General features: G+C 31.0%; 1 protein-coding gene and 1 pseudogene across 1 annotated transcript; both read right to left on the bottom strand.

Annotated features, from left to right (window-relative positions):
- Window positions 1-10,863: 10,863 nt before the first annotated feature.
- LOC136061122 (uncharacterized) lies at window positions 10,864-12,074 on the bottom strand. The gene is made up of 2 exons (XM_065771021.1): window positions 11,192-12,074; window positions 10,864-11,103 (listed from the first exon to the last, which is right to left on the bottom strand). The coding sequence occupies exons 1-2, from the start codon at window positions 11,881-11,883 to the stop codon at window positions 11,031-11,033; spliced, it is 765 nt and encodes a 254-aa protein (XP_065627093.1). The 5' UTR covers window positions 11,884-12,074; the 3' UTR covers window positions 10,864-11,030.
- Window positions 12,075-16,084: 4,010 nt separating this feature from the next.
- LOC112029630 (probable flavin-containing monooxygenase 1) lies at window positions 16,085-18,220 on the bottom strand (annotated as a pseudogene).
- Between the last annotated feature and the right edge of the window lie 348 nt (window positions 18,221-18,568).

The raw sequence follows: 18,568 nt of genomic DNA, 5'->3' as shown, positions 1-18,568 counted from the left end.
TACTTCTGCTTCTAATAAACTCCTACTTTTACATTGATTTAAATTCCTACTTCTACTCACTAACTCCCTACAAAATAGGATTACTCTTTTGTTAGTTTTAAAACTCCTCCAATTTACAAAACTCACCCCACTTATTCACTTTTTTTATTTTATTTTTTTATTATTTTACTTCATCACGATGTATTTGTTTCTTCTGTCCCCCTTTTATTTCAATTTAAAAAAAAAAAAAAAAATTCATTACTCTAATCTTACGTTTTTATTTTCCCAAATCTCTTCTTCTTTATTAAAAAAAAAAAGACTCCTACTATAAAACCAGTACTATAACTTCTATCCATCCTTATCATTTCAAAATCCCCACTAAAAAGCAATTATTACTATGTAATTTCTCATGCTTTTATTTTTGTTTCTCACTTTTTCACTCCCGGTCTCCTTATTATCACTAACCTCCACATTTGTTAGTCAGTTTTATATTTATCTTATATTTGTGAATGCCAAGTTTCATTCTCACCAATCTCATGTTTCTTTTTCTCTATAAATTTTTTTGACAATTTGTTCAATTTGTGCTTTTCAATGTTTATTTTTTATAATTAAGACAAACTTTAGCAACTAATTGATGATTTCAATGAATTTGATGTTAGGGACACATTTTACGGGGTCCGGAATTAAGATTGGCAAGTGCAATCAAGACTCAAATCATTCGTTGAGCAAACAAGTATCTTCCAAAATTCTTGGTAGTATTGATTTAAGCATTTGTGGGGGAAATAATTTTTTCATCACACCCTTAGGTTTTTTTTTTTAATTTTTAATTTATTTATTTATTAATTTTTTTTTTGTTTGTGATTGAAAAAAGTAGAAATCCCAAATTATAATAAATGCAAATTATTAATCTTTACTCAAAAAATAGAAGAGCCTCTAAGCACGCGCGTTTTTAGAGGCTAGTATATGTTAAAAAATTATTTTAGAAAAGTTTTGCTTTATGAGAAATAGAAAAAACTATCAAAAAATTAATTACTTTTTTTTTTCTATTCTTATAAAAAATTTTCAGAAATGATCTACTAACAAATACTCTTAGGCATCCTCGTATAAAACAAAAGTATTCATCCACTTCCTAAAATAGAAGAAAAGAAAAAAAAATTGCACCGACTTAAGAATTAAGGCCCAATAAGTGTAATGTATAGTGTCACTGTATTCAGCCCAAAAATATCGCCCACCATAAGACTTGAATTGATTTATTTTTTATTTTTTGTATTTTTTTGTTTTTTGATATGTCAGTTTGCAATTGACGGTGATCCTTGGTTGTTCCATGTAGAACTTGTCTCTAAAGAATCCCAACATATAATTCTTTTGTATTTTTTTTATTTTATAGAATCATCAAAACTAGTTATTTATTTTTTTATTTTTTTTTTTAATTTTTAATTTATTTATTTATTAATTTTTTTTTTGTTTGTGATTGAAAAAAGTAGAAATCCCAAATTATAATAAATGCAAATTATTAATCTTTACTCAAAAAATAGAAGAGCCTCTAAGCACGCGCGTTTTTAGAGGCTAGTATATGTTAAAAAATTATTTTAGAAAAGTTTTGCTTTATGAGAAATAGAAAAAACTATCAAAAAATTAATTACTTTTTTTTTTCTATTCTTATAAAAAATTTTCAGAAATGATCTACTAACAAATACTCTTAGGCATCCTCGTATAAAACAAAAGTATTCATCCACTTCCTAAAATAGAAGAAAAGAAAAAAAAATTGCACCGACTTAAGAATTAAGGCCCAATAAGTGTAATGTATAGTGTCACTGTATTCAGCCCAAAAATATCGCCCACCATAAGACTTGAATTGATTTATTTTTTATTTTTTGTATTTTTTTGTTTTTTGATATGTCAGTTTGCAATTGACGGTGATCCTTGGTTGTTCCATGTAGAACTTGTCTCTAAAGAATCCCAACATATAATTCTTTTGTATTTTTTTTATTTTATAGAATCATCAAAACTAGTTATTTATTTTTTTACTAAACAAACTAGTTATTTATTTATTTATTTCACGTCATCAAAAGTACATCATACAGTGTCATAGTAATATATATTAACACATTCCGAAGGGAGGAAAAAACAAAAATTTTACAAAGCAAATTTCTTCGCAACATCATAAAATTTAGATTTGTAGTTTAAAATAACATATATATAATCCAAAAAAACAGACCAAAAGAATGATAGTATAATCCCTTGTTTAGGAACTTCATGCTTTTTTGGTTATTAAAAATCTTATAGGTCTAATGCTGTAATCATGCCTTTAAAGATGTTTTTTCAATCTCGTGATCTCTTCCTCTAAATATATGCGCACCTGAAATATTAAATGATTCTAAATGAAGAATAAGTACAAATGTGAAATTAGTTCTACTATCTAAAATCCAAATGATTTGAATGAGTGTTAGATAGCTTAAAAAAAAGGCTTCCTTAAATGCTTAAACCAAAAAAAATAAAATAAAATATGAAATATTTTCATTTTACTTATCAAAACTGAAAAAAAAAATACTGTGAAATTAGTCTACTATCTAAAATTTAAATCAAAATTTTACTTAAAAGAAAATTTACAATACACATGTATAGGAAAGTATCAGTTAGTATGCAATCATATTATTCCTTATAAGGCATTGCCTAATTTCTATGGAAGATTATTAATAACTCTGTTTCTACTCTCATTCTAAGTTTGTTGAATGAACCATCATGTATCTTTGGTGTGGTGGTCATTCCAAAAGTATAAGTGCTTGTGGAGTGTGAGGGTTAAGGGCTGGAGTTTAAGTCTCCAAGAAGGAGCTTCACACACATATACACTAAATTAGGCTAAAGTAGAAATTCTATCTTTAATAATAATAATTAAAAAAAAAATTTTGTTGAATGAAAGATAAAAAAGGAAAAAAAATGAAGAATTTGGTAAAAACCAAAGTAAAAATTATTATTGATAAGGCTAATATATATGTACGGGCAGTTCAGTTGTTTACCAAAACATTCCGTAAATGTAAAAGGAGTTTTTTTTTTTTTTTTTTTTTTGTGAGGCATCTACCAATTATCAAAAAAAAAAAAAAAAAATTGTCAATCATTTGTTGTAGAACTGTAATACAAAGTTGAACATAAAATTAATATACCAAAAAATGAGGTCTCCTTGTCCATGCATGAAAATTGTTCCTTAAGGCTTCCAATTCAAACAATTATTTGGCACTAAGGAACAATACCTTTAATATCAGAAAAATTACTTTTGTCTACGGAATTAAAATATGTAAATTCTCAAAAAAAAAAGAAGAAAAGGGAATAATATAAACAAAAGAGAAAATACATGAAACACATTTACCTTGCTTTCTAATGATTTACAATCAAAGAATAAATTGTTGGAAGCAAACCACAATACATGAATGCTATACATGCAAATAGGGGGAAAAAAAAAAGAACATAAGAAAAGCTATATTTAACATAGAATTGCACCTTTCCATCATAATGCAAATCATCTTATTGAATTGTTTATCAAATCCATTATTTCACTTTGTTCGAAGTAAAGACAAATATAGTCTTTAAAACATAAAATAGTTCAAATTGCGACAAACACATAAATTGCCCTGTGCATTTTAACAGGAAGAGATGGACTTGCTCAACTAATTTGAGAAGAACAAAAAATAATTTTTCAATAGTCCAGTTCAAATAACACTAAACCAAGAGAACATATAATGCAACAAAATAAAATAACTATAAAGAAGACAAATTGAAACTTATTTGGAAAGAGTAGAAATCATATGTTGCAAAAGGCATTTCTAAGCAGTATAATCCTCATGTTCAAGATGATATGATACATTGAACCAATAATATAACAAACCTCTTGTACAAATTCTTGAGTTAAATGTGAATTGAGGCTCATTTGTAGAGTAGATGTCTTTAGTCTCCTTTGAGCCATCTTGGACTGCCTTTGATACAATATTCTCAACATTAGCAATAGGGTTTTACAGAGTCTAGTCTCAGCTTCTTTGCAACATTAGTTAGAGAGATACAGGAATAAGAAATACTTGATGTTGCATAGCCCAATTCTTTTGACATTTTGCTACAGCTTAACAATCAAATTATGGGTCCGCTCTGAATTGAAAGTACTTGAAAGCTGCTTAGCAACATGCTTGAGGAGCTCCAAATCACTAATTTGTACCTCTTGATAAAAACACACCATCTTTGTTAATATCATATCACAGTAAACGCTTATGAACCTAACTGGAGAGTTGAACCTTGAGAGGCCAAATTTCAAGCCAAACAGAGTCGACTACCAGGCGTCATGCTAGTAATTATCAAAGTAAATTGACAAGTGAAGACATTGTAATCTCAGTTTAGCCTCATTCTGCATGGCATGTGATCTAGAGTTATATTATATCTTACTTTCTTGACAAAGAACATAAAAGAGTATCCTCATAAATTTTTTTTTTTCTTAAGGTCTTGTTTTAAAAGCTAAGAAAAGGCAATCATAAAAGCTAAAAAAACACCTATGCTTTTAGAGGGTTGGGATCTGAGTTTCATTTTAAATCAGATAAACATTCTAAAAAATAATAATATCTGATGATTTGAATTCAAATGCTCCCTTCTGTCCCATATTAGTTTTCTATCTTCATAAACTCAACTTTTAAGGGATCATCATTCATTGTTTTCTATATTTCACAACAAAGCATAAATTTTCCAAAATTATCCTTAAAACATTTTGAACTTTCCAAAAAGGCAGAACCTTTATAGGTAAATTTGAAAAGCTATAGTATTTTATAAACTCATTTTAGAATGTGGACATCTTTTGTGGGACCTCCCAAAGAAAAGATGGACAAGCTAGAGGGAGTACAATTTTTAAGAAATACTTATACTCAGATTCAATACAGACTAAGTCTAAAATCAATACAATTATAGATTATCTTAGACATCAATTATGAAAATTATATGCTTTTAAAATTCAGCCACAACTTTAAAGTATCAGCCTGGGTTTTGGATTTAGGCATATATTTGTTAGAAGTATTGGTTAAATGATTAAATTTATCATATCCCAATATCTTAAACTTATGGGAGAATCAGTAATTTAACATGGTATCAGAGAATGAGATCCTGAGTTCGATCATTGTTTCCTCCACTCTACCAAAATCACACGTGTTAGGCCTCACCTATTAAAATAAAAGGTAGTTTCGACCCACAAGTGAGGAGGAGTGTGTTAAATGATTAAATTTACTATATCTTAATAGCTTAAACTTTTAAGACAATCGGTAATTTAACAATATTATTTGAACTTAGACTTACCTAGAGCTCTATGTTATATGGAAAAACTGAATTGAACAACTCAAGTACTGGGAACCTAGACTTACATTTGTCAATTTAAAGTACGGTCTCAAAGCCTTCTCCATGCCTTTCTGCAAAAAAAATTGTCCTCTTGGGAATTTCTCCTAGCAATAACCAAACAATGATTGCCCACTTGTTACATTGAACTAAAAAACCAAGTTTTGCAACAGGGGCTTTCTGAGCAGCCTGCAGGAGGGATTGCTTTGCATTAGAACTATAAGAGAAAACAGTCAGTTTCAGAATATGCAACTTAGAAGTGAAACACTTTCAAATAGAAGCCACAATCACTGCTTTGTCAGTGAGATTTGAAACTAAGAAGCCCTTCTAGCCCCCCACCTAATAAAGGAAAAGAAAAATATTTATTTTCTACAGGCTACAACAATTGGATCTCTTGTCCATTTATGTTTTGTTTGACATGAGCCAAATTTTCAGTAAAACCATTTTCAAATTTCCCTCAAAGTTCACAAATCATTGTTAAATTTGATGCAAACAGAGGCTACAATATATTTAGTAAAGACTAGTAATGGGATCTCTAGGGAGTAAGCATGTCACATTCATTATCTCTAGATTAAATTTTTTTCGATAAGTAGAAAGTTTTATTGAAAAGCATAATTACTTTATTTTCATGATGATCAACACAAAGTATCTAAAATAAATATAAAGAATTTTTTTTAATGATAGGTAATGATGAACGACACAATTTACTATTTAATTATTGTAATTTATTATTTTTGGTATTTTATGTAAAAAACGTTATTTTAGGTTTAGGTGATTTATTTCCTTATTTTTAGGTGCATTTAATGCTTTTTTAGGTCAAATTTGATTCCTGATATGGTTAGGTATCAATTAGGAGTTATTTTAGAATATATTTTCTTGTCTGTCAAGTTTTATGGAGCCCTTATATAGGCTCCTAAGTCTGTAAACATTTTTCAGAGATTATTAAATAAAAATCAGAAAATGTGAGACTTTGCTCTTCTTTTGGTTCTTCAAGAACACTGAACTTATCAGGGATTTTTCCTTGTGCGTTCAAACTTTATACCTTTGGTTCGTGATTCAATTATAATCATTGGGTCAAGGTGCTACACTTATACCTTTGGTTCACGTTTCGATTATAAACGTTGGGTCAAGGTTTCTATAAAAAAAAACTGAATTTTAGCTTTTCTTGGGCAAGTATTCCAATATTTTTGTTAGATCTCAAAGCGTGTCGATTGAGGTTCACATCATTTGGTATCAGAGCATAGGTTCTAAAATCAGTTTAAAATCCCTTTATCATTTGTTTCCTGTTATCATCCTATCTTGTTCCTTTTGTATTCTTTATTCCTTGTTCTTATTTTGTGACGTGCACTAGGTTAAAATCGTGCACCCAGCTCCAAAAATAAAAATAAAAATAAAAATAAAAATAAAAATAAAAAAAAGAAAAAAGAAAAGAAAATATGGTAATTATTGAAAACATTGTGGAAGATTCAACTGAGGTCAAATATGAGGATGAGTCCACAACTCACAATCCTCAAGTCTCAGTTGATTTGTTGAAGATGACTATACAATATGTTGGTTTTCTTGGAGTAAAAAATTTTAATTTTATTATCAACCCTTTGTTGATTGATGTTGCAAATAAATTGAAAGTAGATGAGAAGAAATTTTACGCTACACTTTATGAAGGATTCAAGTTTCAGAACCGGATCAAGTTATCAAAACATTCGAAGTATTTGTTTATTTGGAGCGAAAGATTTCAGATTTCAAAGATGAACTCGAGGATGAGTTTGATTCAAGTGGAGGGGTCTGATGAACGACACAATTTACTATTTAATTATTGTAATTTATTATTTTTGGTATTTTATGTAAAAAAACGTTATTTTAGGTTTAGGTGATTTATTTCCTTATTTTTAGGTGCATTTAATGCTTTTTAGGTCAAATTTGATTCCTGATATGGTTAGGTATTAATTAGGAGTTATTTTAGAATATATTTTCTTGTTTGTCAAGTTTTATGGAGCCCTTATATAGGCTCCTAAGTCTGTAAACGTTTTTCAGAGATTATTGAATAAAAATCAGAAAATGTGAGGCTTTGCTCTTCTTTTGGTTCTTCAAGAATCCTGAACTTATCATGGATTCTTCCTTGTGGCGTTCAAATTTTATACCTTTGGTTCGTGATTCAATTATAATCATTGGGTCAAGGTGCTACACTTATACCTTTGGTTCGCGTTTCGATTATAAACGTTGGGTCAAGGTTTCTATCAAATTAACTGAATTTTAGCTTTTCTTGGGCAAGTATTCCAATATTTTTGTTGGGTTTCAAAGCGTGTTGATTGAGGTTCGCATCAGGTAAGTAATGCAATTTTATTAATCAGAGAAAACATAAACTCTTGAATTCACAATGATGAACACAAAGGAAGAAAAAAAATACAAAATTATCATGTGGCAGGTCTAAGAGAAGTTACAAACTCAAGGATTGATGAACAATTAGATGAAACCCAACACCTTGAACAATCAAAAAAGCTAAGAGAACCATAAAACTCAATAACAAAAGTACAATTAGTAAAGCCCTAAGCCCCAAGTACAATAATTATCACTGCCACTGGACTGAACCCTAAAAAATTAATATTATAGTTGCAGATATGTAACTTAGCCTCCCACAGGAATCTGAACTATATCCTACATGTGACCCTAAAAAGTGTAATAGACATATAGCTTTATAGTAAAAACAATTCATAATTATTTGCTGTTTTGAATGACAAGAATTCCCCTTGGGTTTATGGGGGATGTGGTGATGATGATGATTGATTTTATCACCGCCGTTGGATTTGAGGATCGGAGACAAATTTGGTCAATTGGGGGTATAATTTAAAGTTTAGAAAAGAAGGTTGACGATAACTTGAATTGTTTGGTTAAGTGATGGGTTGGAAGATTAATAATAATATTGGTTTTTTGGTTTTGGTTGAAGAATAAAGATAAGAAGGTGAAGAAAAGAAATAAACATGCTTTCTTGGGTGATGGGAGATTGATAGATGGAAGTTTAAGAGGGACAAGGAAAGGGTAGCCTTTGTTCACAAGGGACCTTTTTTTTTCTATAAAAAAAAATTATAATAATAAAAGTATTATTAATTTTTAAGGGGTTTTTTTTAAAATAATAGATAGTTGATTTCTTCATAAATCACTTGGTCAATTTAATTTTGACTGGAATGGGGTGCCTAACTTGCACATTGGACACAGGCTTTTTAAAATGAAATAGTTTCTGAAAAATAAAACAGAAGAGAAATGATGAGATTAAATGAGGAAAAAAGGAATGATTTATGACTTTTTGCTAACTTGGTGAACACTCAATGACTAATTTACATTGGGAAATTGTTGAAAAAAATTTAACTTTTATTTATTGTCTTCAACTTTTTTAATAAATAATCTAATATTTAATTTTTTAAAATAAAATAATTTTAACTTTTTAAACGCATTTAATATATAAAAAATTATATATTTTTGATAAATATTATGCAAATAGTACCTATCTTTAAATGAAGGAATTGGCTAATTGGAGCTTTGAATAAAAAGTGCGTGTTGATATTAAAGTGAATGGGCTCTCTTTATTTTTGTCTCTTAAGTTTTGGTTTGGATTCAGTCTTAAAGTTGGGGATGGGCCAAGGGTTAGGTGTTGGGCTTTGGTAAGCCTCAATGGGTTCGGTGGTCTATGCAAGTGAACTAACCATAGTGGACTATTCTAAATTCGGCCTCTAAAATCTCTTGTTTTATGTTAATTGAGGAGATAGTTGAGTATATAGGGCCAAGTTGGCCGAATGGCACTTACTTTCGAAATTTTCGACGAAATAGCACTATTCACAAATGATATAGTAAAATACCACCTTTTGAAACTCAATTATAGTAAAATCGAGTTCCACAATGCCACGTGGAACTCGACATTTATAAAATTGAGTTCTGTGTAATGTAGATCTCGGTACTCATAAGATCGAGTTCTTTGCAATTTTTTTTTAAAAAAAAATAATAATAAAGTGGAACTTGAACTACAACTAAAACCCATAAACAAAAGAATATGTTGTCACTGCTCTCTTTCACTCTCCCCACCATGATAATCAATTCCATGGTGCTGGTTCATCCATTAAGTTTAAAATAAAATGTGGAAATCTAACACCTGTGAGTTAGTGAGGCTATTATTTAATTGTTCTTTTCTTATTTAATTTTGTTTTGCTGCAAGATATGAGAATAAGATAAAAGATTTTTCATAAGCAAATTAATAGTACATTTAAACAAGTAAGAGTGTGCTAGTATGATGATTAATTTCTCTTAGGCATAGAATCATAGTTTTTTTGATGTCACCTTTATGACATTTTTGCTGCAGGTCTGGCCTGTGAAGGCCTTAAACCTTTCTGTGAAATTTATATTCATCTTTCATGCAAAGGGCTTATGACCAGGCAAGTCCGAACAGTTCTCTAACTTTCTCCTTATCATTGTTCAATTGAGAACTTGCTAAAATGATATCCTGTAATGGTAATTATATATTACTGATGTGGGTTCATACACAGGTAGTACATGATGTGGATTTGCAGAAATCGCCAGTGAGATTTGCAATGGACAGAGCTGGACTGGTTGGAGCAGATGGTACCACACATTGTGGGTCTTTTGATGTCACCTATATGGAGCAGATGGTACCACAAATTGGTGGTTATGACTCCTTCCGATGAAGCAGAGCTTTTTCACAGATAGGGGCCATATAGTAGCTGCTGTGGCTGATTGTTTTTGCTTGGTTTCAAGGTGTGGCATAAATCATCTTATATAGGAGTATTACACCAATTACTGCCCATCAGTTGTATGAATTTATTTTTGGGGTCAGTTTTTATTTTTTATTTACCACTTCTATTTGTTTAGATGTGTTAGTTTCTCAGAAAAAAAGAAAAGAAAAAAAGATGTGTTTGTTTTGCCTGAAGTGAAATTTGATCATTGGAGATATCATAGACAAGGGTGCCTGATTTATGTAATACTCAATTTTATTTTGTTCTCTCATTTGATTCATGGTGAAAATGTATTATCGATCCAGCCATTTAGTTTATTTTTAAACAGTCAGATTGTTCTATGTACGAAACTCTACTATAGCAATTTAGCCTGCTATTGTAGGCAATCAGAAACTTGATTTTGAAATAATGCAGAAGCTTTTAAATTAGTGCAGGAGCTATATTTTGAAATAGTGTAGCAACTTTAAAACAGTGCAGGAACTTTGTTTTGAAATAGTGCAGAAACTTTGTTTTGAAATTGTGCAAAAACTCGGATTATTAATTTTTTCCCCCCCTAGTATGTCAACTTGTCAATTGTGATCTTTATCTTTATTAAGCTAAATATATTGCAGGTACAGTTTGATTAAAACATTTGCAAATGTCTTTGAAACAGCCATCGTTATGCCATGTAATGCAAACAGCTATATACCACTCACTTATTTGCAAATCATAATCATTGACCAACCCACACTATGAAGGGAAAAGCAGTAAAGTAGACGTAAGTAAAATTTCACTGTCACTACCAAAACTTCGGAATATAAATTCAATAAGGTGAAAGAGAAAGCCAGTTAGATTTTTAAACAATGAACCCAATACATAAACATAAATGAAAAACAAAGGTCCAATGATAGTAAAAAAAACCAATGATGCAAGGGAATTCCAAGGGGAATAAAAACTTGATGGACTGCAATGCACAAAGCATTAATTTACCTTTTGCCTTTTGCAAGTTCTTGCTCCTGCTTTACTTGCTTCACTTAATAATGAGGATCCATTCCTGCAAAAGTCAAGAGCTTAATAATGAGGATCCATTGACACTAATGTTATTCTTATCAAAAGGATTTTGTAAAGAGTTAGAAACTTACAACAAGAAGGAATCGAAGATTTTCACGCCGTAATCCACTGGATATCTCTCAGAAGAGAGAACAGAAACATGCAATTTCTTATGATTGATAAGGTCCCACATATCATCACGCAGCTCTTCATTCCCATCAAATATTGGAGAAATATTAAGTACAACACAATACAGGAAGTGCTGCCTATCACGGTTTTTCTCAATCTTAGTCCAGGATTGCAGAGGAAGGCAGAATTTGTGATCGCATAAATGTATAAGACCTGGAGGAGGAGCCATACAGCTTTGATATAGATATTCTCGCTCCCCAAATACTTCTTGGAGCATGTTTAAGGTGCCCTCAAAACAGTCGTCGTTATCATGATCGTAAGCATGGAAAACCAAATCATCACAATCTCCGAACTTAACCCAGTAGAGAATACCATCTACCTTTGGAATTGGAGCTCTTTTAGAAGACAGTCCACAAATTCCACCGGCAAATAGCTTGGAAATGCGATGTTCCAAAAATGACCAAATATCAGTCTTGACATCATATGTCAAGACCACACAATTGGGACCCCCATAAGAGCTCCGAATAGGTGCAATAACAAGAATCTGATTCTGGGGCCCACGAAGAGGCGTAACAATCATCGAACGAGCAGTGATTTCCACAGGAGGATTGGTTAACGTTTTCCATGTTCCTAACTTCGGGTCAAAAACCTCCATCCAGTGAAAATTGCCTCTTTCTTTTTCGTTGTCGTACTTCAAACCAGCGATAACATATAACTTGTCGTCAATGAAGATGGTATAAGGGTAAGATCTGGCAACAGTCGGTGGAGGAGCAAACCTTAAAGGGCAGCTAGCATCAAAGGCCTCATCATTACTGAAACAGTAAACGGTCGGTTTTTTGCTTTTCTTTGCAATGTACCGACTTTCAAAAAAAAAAAAAAAAAAAAAAAAAAGAGAATGATGTACCGACTTTCTTGATTTTTAGGGTTTCTTGACTTTAATATATGTATACATAGCATTTTTGACTTACAAAAGCACCCCTAATTTAATTAACTTAAAACTTAAAAATAAGGTTAAAAAAGTAAATTGATAAAAATATTAAATTCTTATTTCGACGTTTTCTGTTTTTAATAAACTCCTACTTTTACGTTGATTTAAAATTCCTATTTTTACTCACTAACTCCTTACAAAATAGGATTACTCTTTTGTTAGTTTTAAAACTTCTCCAATCTACAAAACTCACCTCTCGTATTCACACTTTTTTTTTTAACTTCATCACGATGCGTTTATTTCTTCTGTTCCCCTTTTTTTTCAAATATTTTTAAAAAAATTTTCATTACTCTAATCTCACATTTTTATTTTCCCAAATCTCTTCTTCTTTATTTAAAAAGAAAATAGAAAAAAAAGACTCCTACTATAAAACCAGTACTATAACTTCTATCCATCCTTATCATCCCAAAATCCTCACTAAAAAGCAATTATTACTATGTAATTTCTCACGCTGTTATTTTTGTTTTTCACTTTTTCACTCCCGATCTTCTTATTATCACTAACCTCCACGTTTGTTAGTCAGTTTTATATTTATCTTATATTTGTGAAAGCCAAGTTTCATTCTCATCAATCTCATGTTTCTTTTTCTCTGTAAATTTTTTTGACAATTTGTTCAATTTGTGCCTTTTAATGTTTATTTTTTTATAACTAAGCCAAACTTTAGCAACTAATTGATGATTTCAATGGATTTGATGTTAGGGACACATTTTACGGGGTTTGGAATTGAGATTGACAAGTGCAATCAAGACTCAAACCGTTCATTGAGCAAACAAGTATTTTTTTATTGGTGATTGGAAAAAGTAGAAATCTCAAATTATAATAAATGTAAATTATTAATCTTTACCCAAATTATACTTTTTAATGTCTCTCTTTTTTTTCCTTTTTTTCTTTTGCGAGAGAAAGAGAGAATTTTTTTTGTATAAACAAAATGAGAGAGATCTATAAATAATAGTTAAAAAGTGGCATTTGATGGAGATTAGTATTCCAATTGTGATGAAATTCTTCTTTTTAATTTATTTATGTGTCTTATAATTATCTATTTAGTTTTTATTTAAGTGGTATTTGATGTGGATTAGTATTCCAATTGTGATGAAATTCTTTTTATTTATTTATTTATTTATGTGTCTTAGGATTATCTATTTAGCTTTTGGAAGTGGTATTTGGGAATCACCGCATTACTATATGTTTTTGGAAGAGTACTACAGTAGATTGCTGTTAAAAATCTTGGAAGTGTACTACTTCTTCTCAAAAAAATTAAAATGTGTATCTATTTTTTTTTTTTAAAAATAATCTAAATCTAAAACGTATAAGATTTTTTTTTTTAATTAAGAATTTTTTTTTTCAATTTATATATTATAATAAGAAAAGGATTAGATGAAGAATTTGGATTGTAATTAAATTATAATTTTTATCAACTTAGAAATTATAAGAGAAGAAAAATTATATCTATTTTTTTTTAATTCTAATAAAATTTCTGCAAAGTTTGGCACAACCACAGCTTTTAAGCTCAACTTTTAATATATAGTATATGATATGATATATGACATGATATTGATTGATTAATTGATTTCTAAATGTTAAACCATTGTCTTAATTAGTAGATTCACTAATAAGAACGATTTTACCCTCCCTTTTATGCAAAGTTTGCTAATTTGGCGCATTTGTTTTCCTCAAGTCCTAAATTATGAAATGTTATGGCTCATAATCAAAATAGAATTTTGTTTGGTAAGAAGAAATAATGGGATTTTTTTTGCCCATTAGGCTAATTTTGCAAACATATTAGTTATGTGACCAAATTTGAAACATATTAATTATGTAACTATTTTTGGAACTTGAGTATCTGAGACTTGAGTTCCAATGTGAAGAATTTGAGTATAGGGATGACAATTTTACCTCGCCCCGCTTAACCCACCCTTTCTTGCTTCGCCCTGCGCGGGTTTTCTCCACCCCGCAATAATGGTGGGGCGGGGATGGGATAAGATTTTAGCCCCGCACCATGGGTAGGGCGGGGATGAGTTTAGACTTTTTAGACCCAACCCGCCCTGCCCTTCCCCGTCCCCGCCCCGCCTCGCCCTGCATTGCTAAGGGTTATAATTGTAAATTTTTCATACCTTAAAACCCTACTATTTAAACAAACATATCAATATTAACTTATTTTATTCTATCCAATGTGGTTCTCTGCCTTTATTTTGTTATGTGTTATACTATGAGGTTTTTTTTTTTTTTTTTTTTTTGGTGATTGCCTTGTTAAACGCTTTGATATATTATTCAATTTTTTCTAAAAATTGAATTTATTTGATGGGATAAATTTAGTTGTAATTTTAAGTATATTTTATTAATGAAATAGATTTCATTAAAAAAATTGTACTAGTTGTAGGGAAAATTTTAAAAAGTAGGGTTTTACAGAGTGGGACGGGGCTTCGCAGAGCCCTAAGGGGCAGGGATGAGGTGAGAAAGTTTTTCCTGTCATGCGGGATGGGGTGGGGCAGGGATGGAGCAAGACAACCAAGCGGGGCGGGGACGAAGACCTCATCCTTTGGCCTCGCCCCGCCTCATTGCCATCCCTAAAGAGTATTTGAAACTCGAGTTCCACTAGAAACTTAAAATAATAATAATAATAATAATTTCATGATTTTCTATGAAACTCGATTTTTAAAAGTGCTCACATAACAAAAATGTTTCAAAATCGGTCTCATTACTAATATGTTTGGAAAATTAGCCTAGTGGGCAAAAAATGCCGGAAACAATGACTTCAATTTTGGTTGATATATTGTGCCGATCTTTATTAATCTGGTCGTAGTGTGTTTTTGATGGAGTGTATAATGAGAGTTATCCAAGCTGCGTCATGTAACAAGATTTCATTTGATTTAGACTTATCTTAAAACAAGAATTCATTTGGTATAGATTCTCACAGAACTTGTATTGTTGCTTGCTTGTAAAATGTGGGTGAACTTTATTTGTTCTATTTCTCTTATATATGTCGAGTTCTGTACTTCTAACCTGTTGTTAGTTTTTTCATCAAATGTGATCTAATTTAACATATTTTGCCATTAATCTCTTTCTCTAGAAATAGAAACTTTTTCTTCTCTCATTCTGTTGCTACCACTTTCTTTTCTATAATTAGAAGAAGCACTTCACCTTTAGTATTATCTAAGATGATTTAAGTTTTTAACATCCACTCTGATTGCCACATGTGTGATGTGTCATTTGTCACTGATGCTTTTCTGATATGTGCATTGTCAATTAAGGCATGTGTAGAGAACATAGTAGTACCAAACCTCTTTGTTAATTACAAAACTTAAGTATTCAAATTGTTCCCTTATTGTTTTTTATGCTTCCCATCATTCTTCTTCTCAGTTGGTCGAGCATTGGAGCAATCTTTAGAGCTTTTATAATTGCAGAATTTGTAAAGCTGCATGGAGTTTGGTCTACATCTCAGGAAGCTTCAGAAGCTTCATTGGAGAAATTATGATAGCAGGAGGTATTCTCATTGATCGTAACTCCAATGCACAACATAAAATTAACAAAAATACCTACTCTAGATAATTGATGAAGGCTGGATTCTTTCACTAGTAAGTGATAGAATTTGTAAATAAGACTTCCTAGTTTTCAGGAAGGAGTAATTTTCTCAATTTGTCAAGTTATTAGTTCGTTCAAATAATTCAGTTGTATTGAAGTTTTGAACTAATATCAGTAGTATTTTTGAATCAGATGCATTGAATTTGACTAAAGTTCTCTATTTGATAAAATTCCAGTTTTTAACAGATTTCATATGAAGTATTTGACTCATGAATCTATCGCAGAATACTTTTGGTTACATCGTTGTCACTTCCTAGTTTCAATTCTTCATAAATTCTCTTTCTTCTTTCTAAAGAATTTTTTGTTCCTGCAATTTGTATGGAGTGTATCGACATTCTTTAACAGGAATTCCTGAATTCTGCTGCAGTCAACAACCACATTGTAACCACTGTATATAACTACTATTATTGCCATTTTGTTTGCAACAAATGAAAAGATCCTAGTTGAAGGTGAATAAGCCAATCATGAAGCAAAACAGAAGATGGTGATACAGATGAAGCAAGGAATGTTAAATAAGCCAATCATATGTAGAAATAATTAATTTTTACTTTACTCATCTAAGTTTCTCACCATTTGTATTTAAAACAAAATTACAAAAATAGCACCAATGCAGGATCTCCTGTAGTATTGGCCAGAGTATGTCTTCATGCATGCATCTCATATTTCCACATTTTGTTTTCCATATCTTTTACGCTAGGCAATTTGAATATGCCATCAAGAAGCTTTGCCAGTCATTAGCATCTCATCTCGGTGGTATACAAGTTTGAAACACTCTCTGAGAAACCGATTATTGCTAATTGTGGAATTTGTTGATGAATGCATTCCCAGACAAATTGAAAATTACGTTTCCTCATTTTCATTATTACTTTCTAAATGCATGAAGGGTTTAAACTGTCTGAGGAACCAAACAACTACAATCAAGCCTTAGTCCCAAAGTTTTGGAATTGATTATGGACAATGGTAGAATTGAGTGTATAATATTATAGAGAAAATAAAAAAATATAGTATTCATTAATTAATTTGGTATAAAATTAAGTTTTTGAATTTTGTATTACAAGTTTCTAATTTTAAGAGGTTACTTATAAGAAGTACAAAAGAGATTGAATCAATAATCTTCATATGATGTTAGTTTACTAATTTATCAACAAGTATGATATTAATGCTTATACTTCTATTTATATGTAATATCTGCTTTTCGTGTCTATAAATATATGGCTCCCCAAAGAAAAATATTTGATTCCGTCCCTGATTATGGATCCTCAAAAGAATAATTTAGGTTAATTTTAATGAAATAATACATAAAATTTTCAACATCTCTTATTTTCTGCAACATAGAGTATTCTTTGTTAAAGTTCATTTCATTTTTTGCTTGTTATTGAATTCTAATGTTATGATCCCCGCCCCTCAAAAGAAATGAGCTAACTTGTAGAGGGGAACTGTGGTATTAGGGGACAGGCAATATGGTCCTGAAGAGGGGAGGGGGGGGGGGGGGGGGGGGGGGGGGGGTGTGGGGTTTAGGACACAAAAATGTCTTTGAGCTTATCATCACCCCTGAACCCAGTAGCCAATATGACTAAATCAGTCTTCAGAAGTTGATCCTCACCATTAACCATAACACATTTTTCGCAGAAGCAGAAGTTTGTACCTTATTTCATAACGATGCTTTCCTCTTCAACTTTGAAATAGAATATTTCTGGCATTATCCAGATTAAACAAGAACTGAGTTGTTGAAGGAAACTATGTTTTGGTACCATTCCTAACTTTGCAGACCAAAGCTTTTTTTTTATACATATATAGCTTTCAACAAATTTGGAGAATGCCCATCTCTGTAATATGATAAAAGTTTACCACTGATAGCTTCAACTCTTAGGAGAGCCTTCTTCAAGGTATAAAGAAAAGAAGGAAAATTTACCACTGGTGAAAGAATTGTTTCCAGCGGACTTAAAGAAAAAAAACCCTTCACCAGGCTTATGAACTGATAGCTCTGCGAAGTGATTAAGGTATAACAAAGGTAAAGGTACTCCCCAGGGAAAGAAATCAGGAACAATCCAATCAATGTTTGGTCTTTTATAGTACAGTCATGGATGGTCAATGCCTGCAAATTAAGTGTAAACCAATGAAAACAATATGTATAAATCTGAGTAAATGGAGCAGATAATTATAAGTACTTTTCATGCATATGCCTTGATGGTTTAGTAAATTCTGCCTAGCAAATGACCTTATTAAAGTAGTTTGTGTCTTTTATAAAACCTACAAATTGTACATTGTAATATTAGTGAAATTTTTGTTTGATACCATTTGCTATTGAGCATTCCATAGCAATGTCCAATGCAGATTTTTGGAATCCCACAACAGTGACTTGCTTCCCTTTGACAAGCTTAGCTGCACTTTTATAATCCATGACTGCTACCACTGTCGAAACCATACCTTTATGAATCTTCCAGTTATGAAGGCGATTGAAAATTTCTCCCCCTTATGCACTGCTTTTGTTTTGCCTAGGATTTGTGTTTCAGTAATCATCCATGTGAATCTTAGGAAAGTTTTAGAGATTGTAACATTTATCCTTACATAAAACTTCATTCTAGTGATTCTGGAGATAAAGACAACTGTGTGTTGTTTCTTGTTACCTTACAGGTAGAAATTATATATACTTTTTCAGTTTGTACTTAAGAATAGTATTTTGCTTAATCTGCTTTCACAGAAAATAAGTACAGGATTGGTGTTTCCTTATGTTGTCTGTGGGGAGTGAACACATCTCCTCCAGATAATACTG

The sequence above is a fragment of the Quercus suber genome, unplaced genomic scaffold (genome assembly GCF_002906115.3).
Source record: "Quercus suber isolate HL8 unplaced genomic scaffold, Cork oak 2.0 scaffold_38, whole genome shotgun sequence".
NCBI classification, from domain to species: domain Eukaryota; kingdom Viridiplantae; phylum Streptophyta; class Magnoliopsida; order Fagales; family Fagaceae; genus Quercus; species Quercus suber.
The sequence above is the reverse complement of the archived record's forward strand: the minus strand, read 5'-3'. Positions and strand labels throughout refer to the sequence as shown.

Coding starts and splice junctions, on each gene's coding strand:
- LOC136061122 (XM_065771021.1), bottom strand. CDS start 11,883: ATGGAGGTTTTTGACCCGAAGTTAGGAACATGGAAAACGTTAACCAAT. Junction 11,104..11,191: donor ATCTTCGATTCCTTCTTGTT/GTAAGTTTCTAA, acceptor TGACTTTTGCAG/GAATGGATCCTCATTATTAA.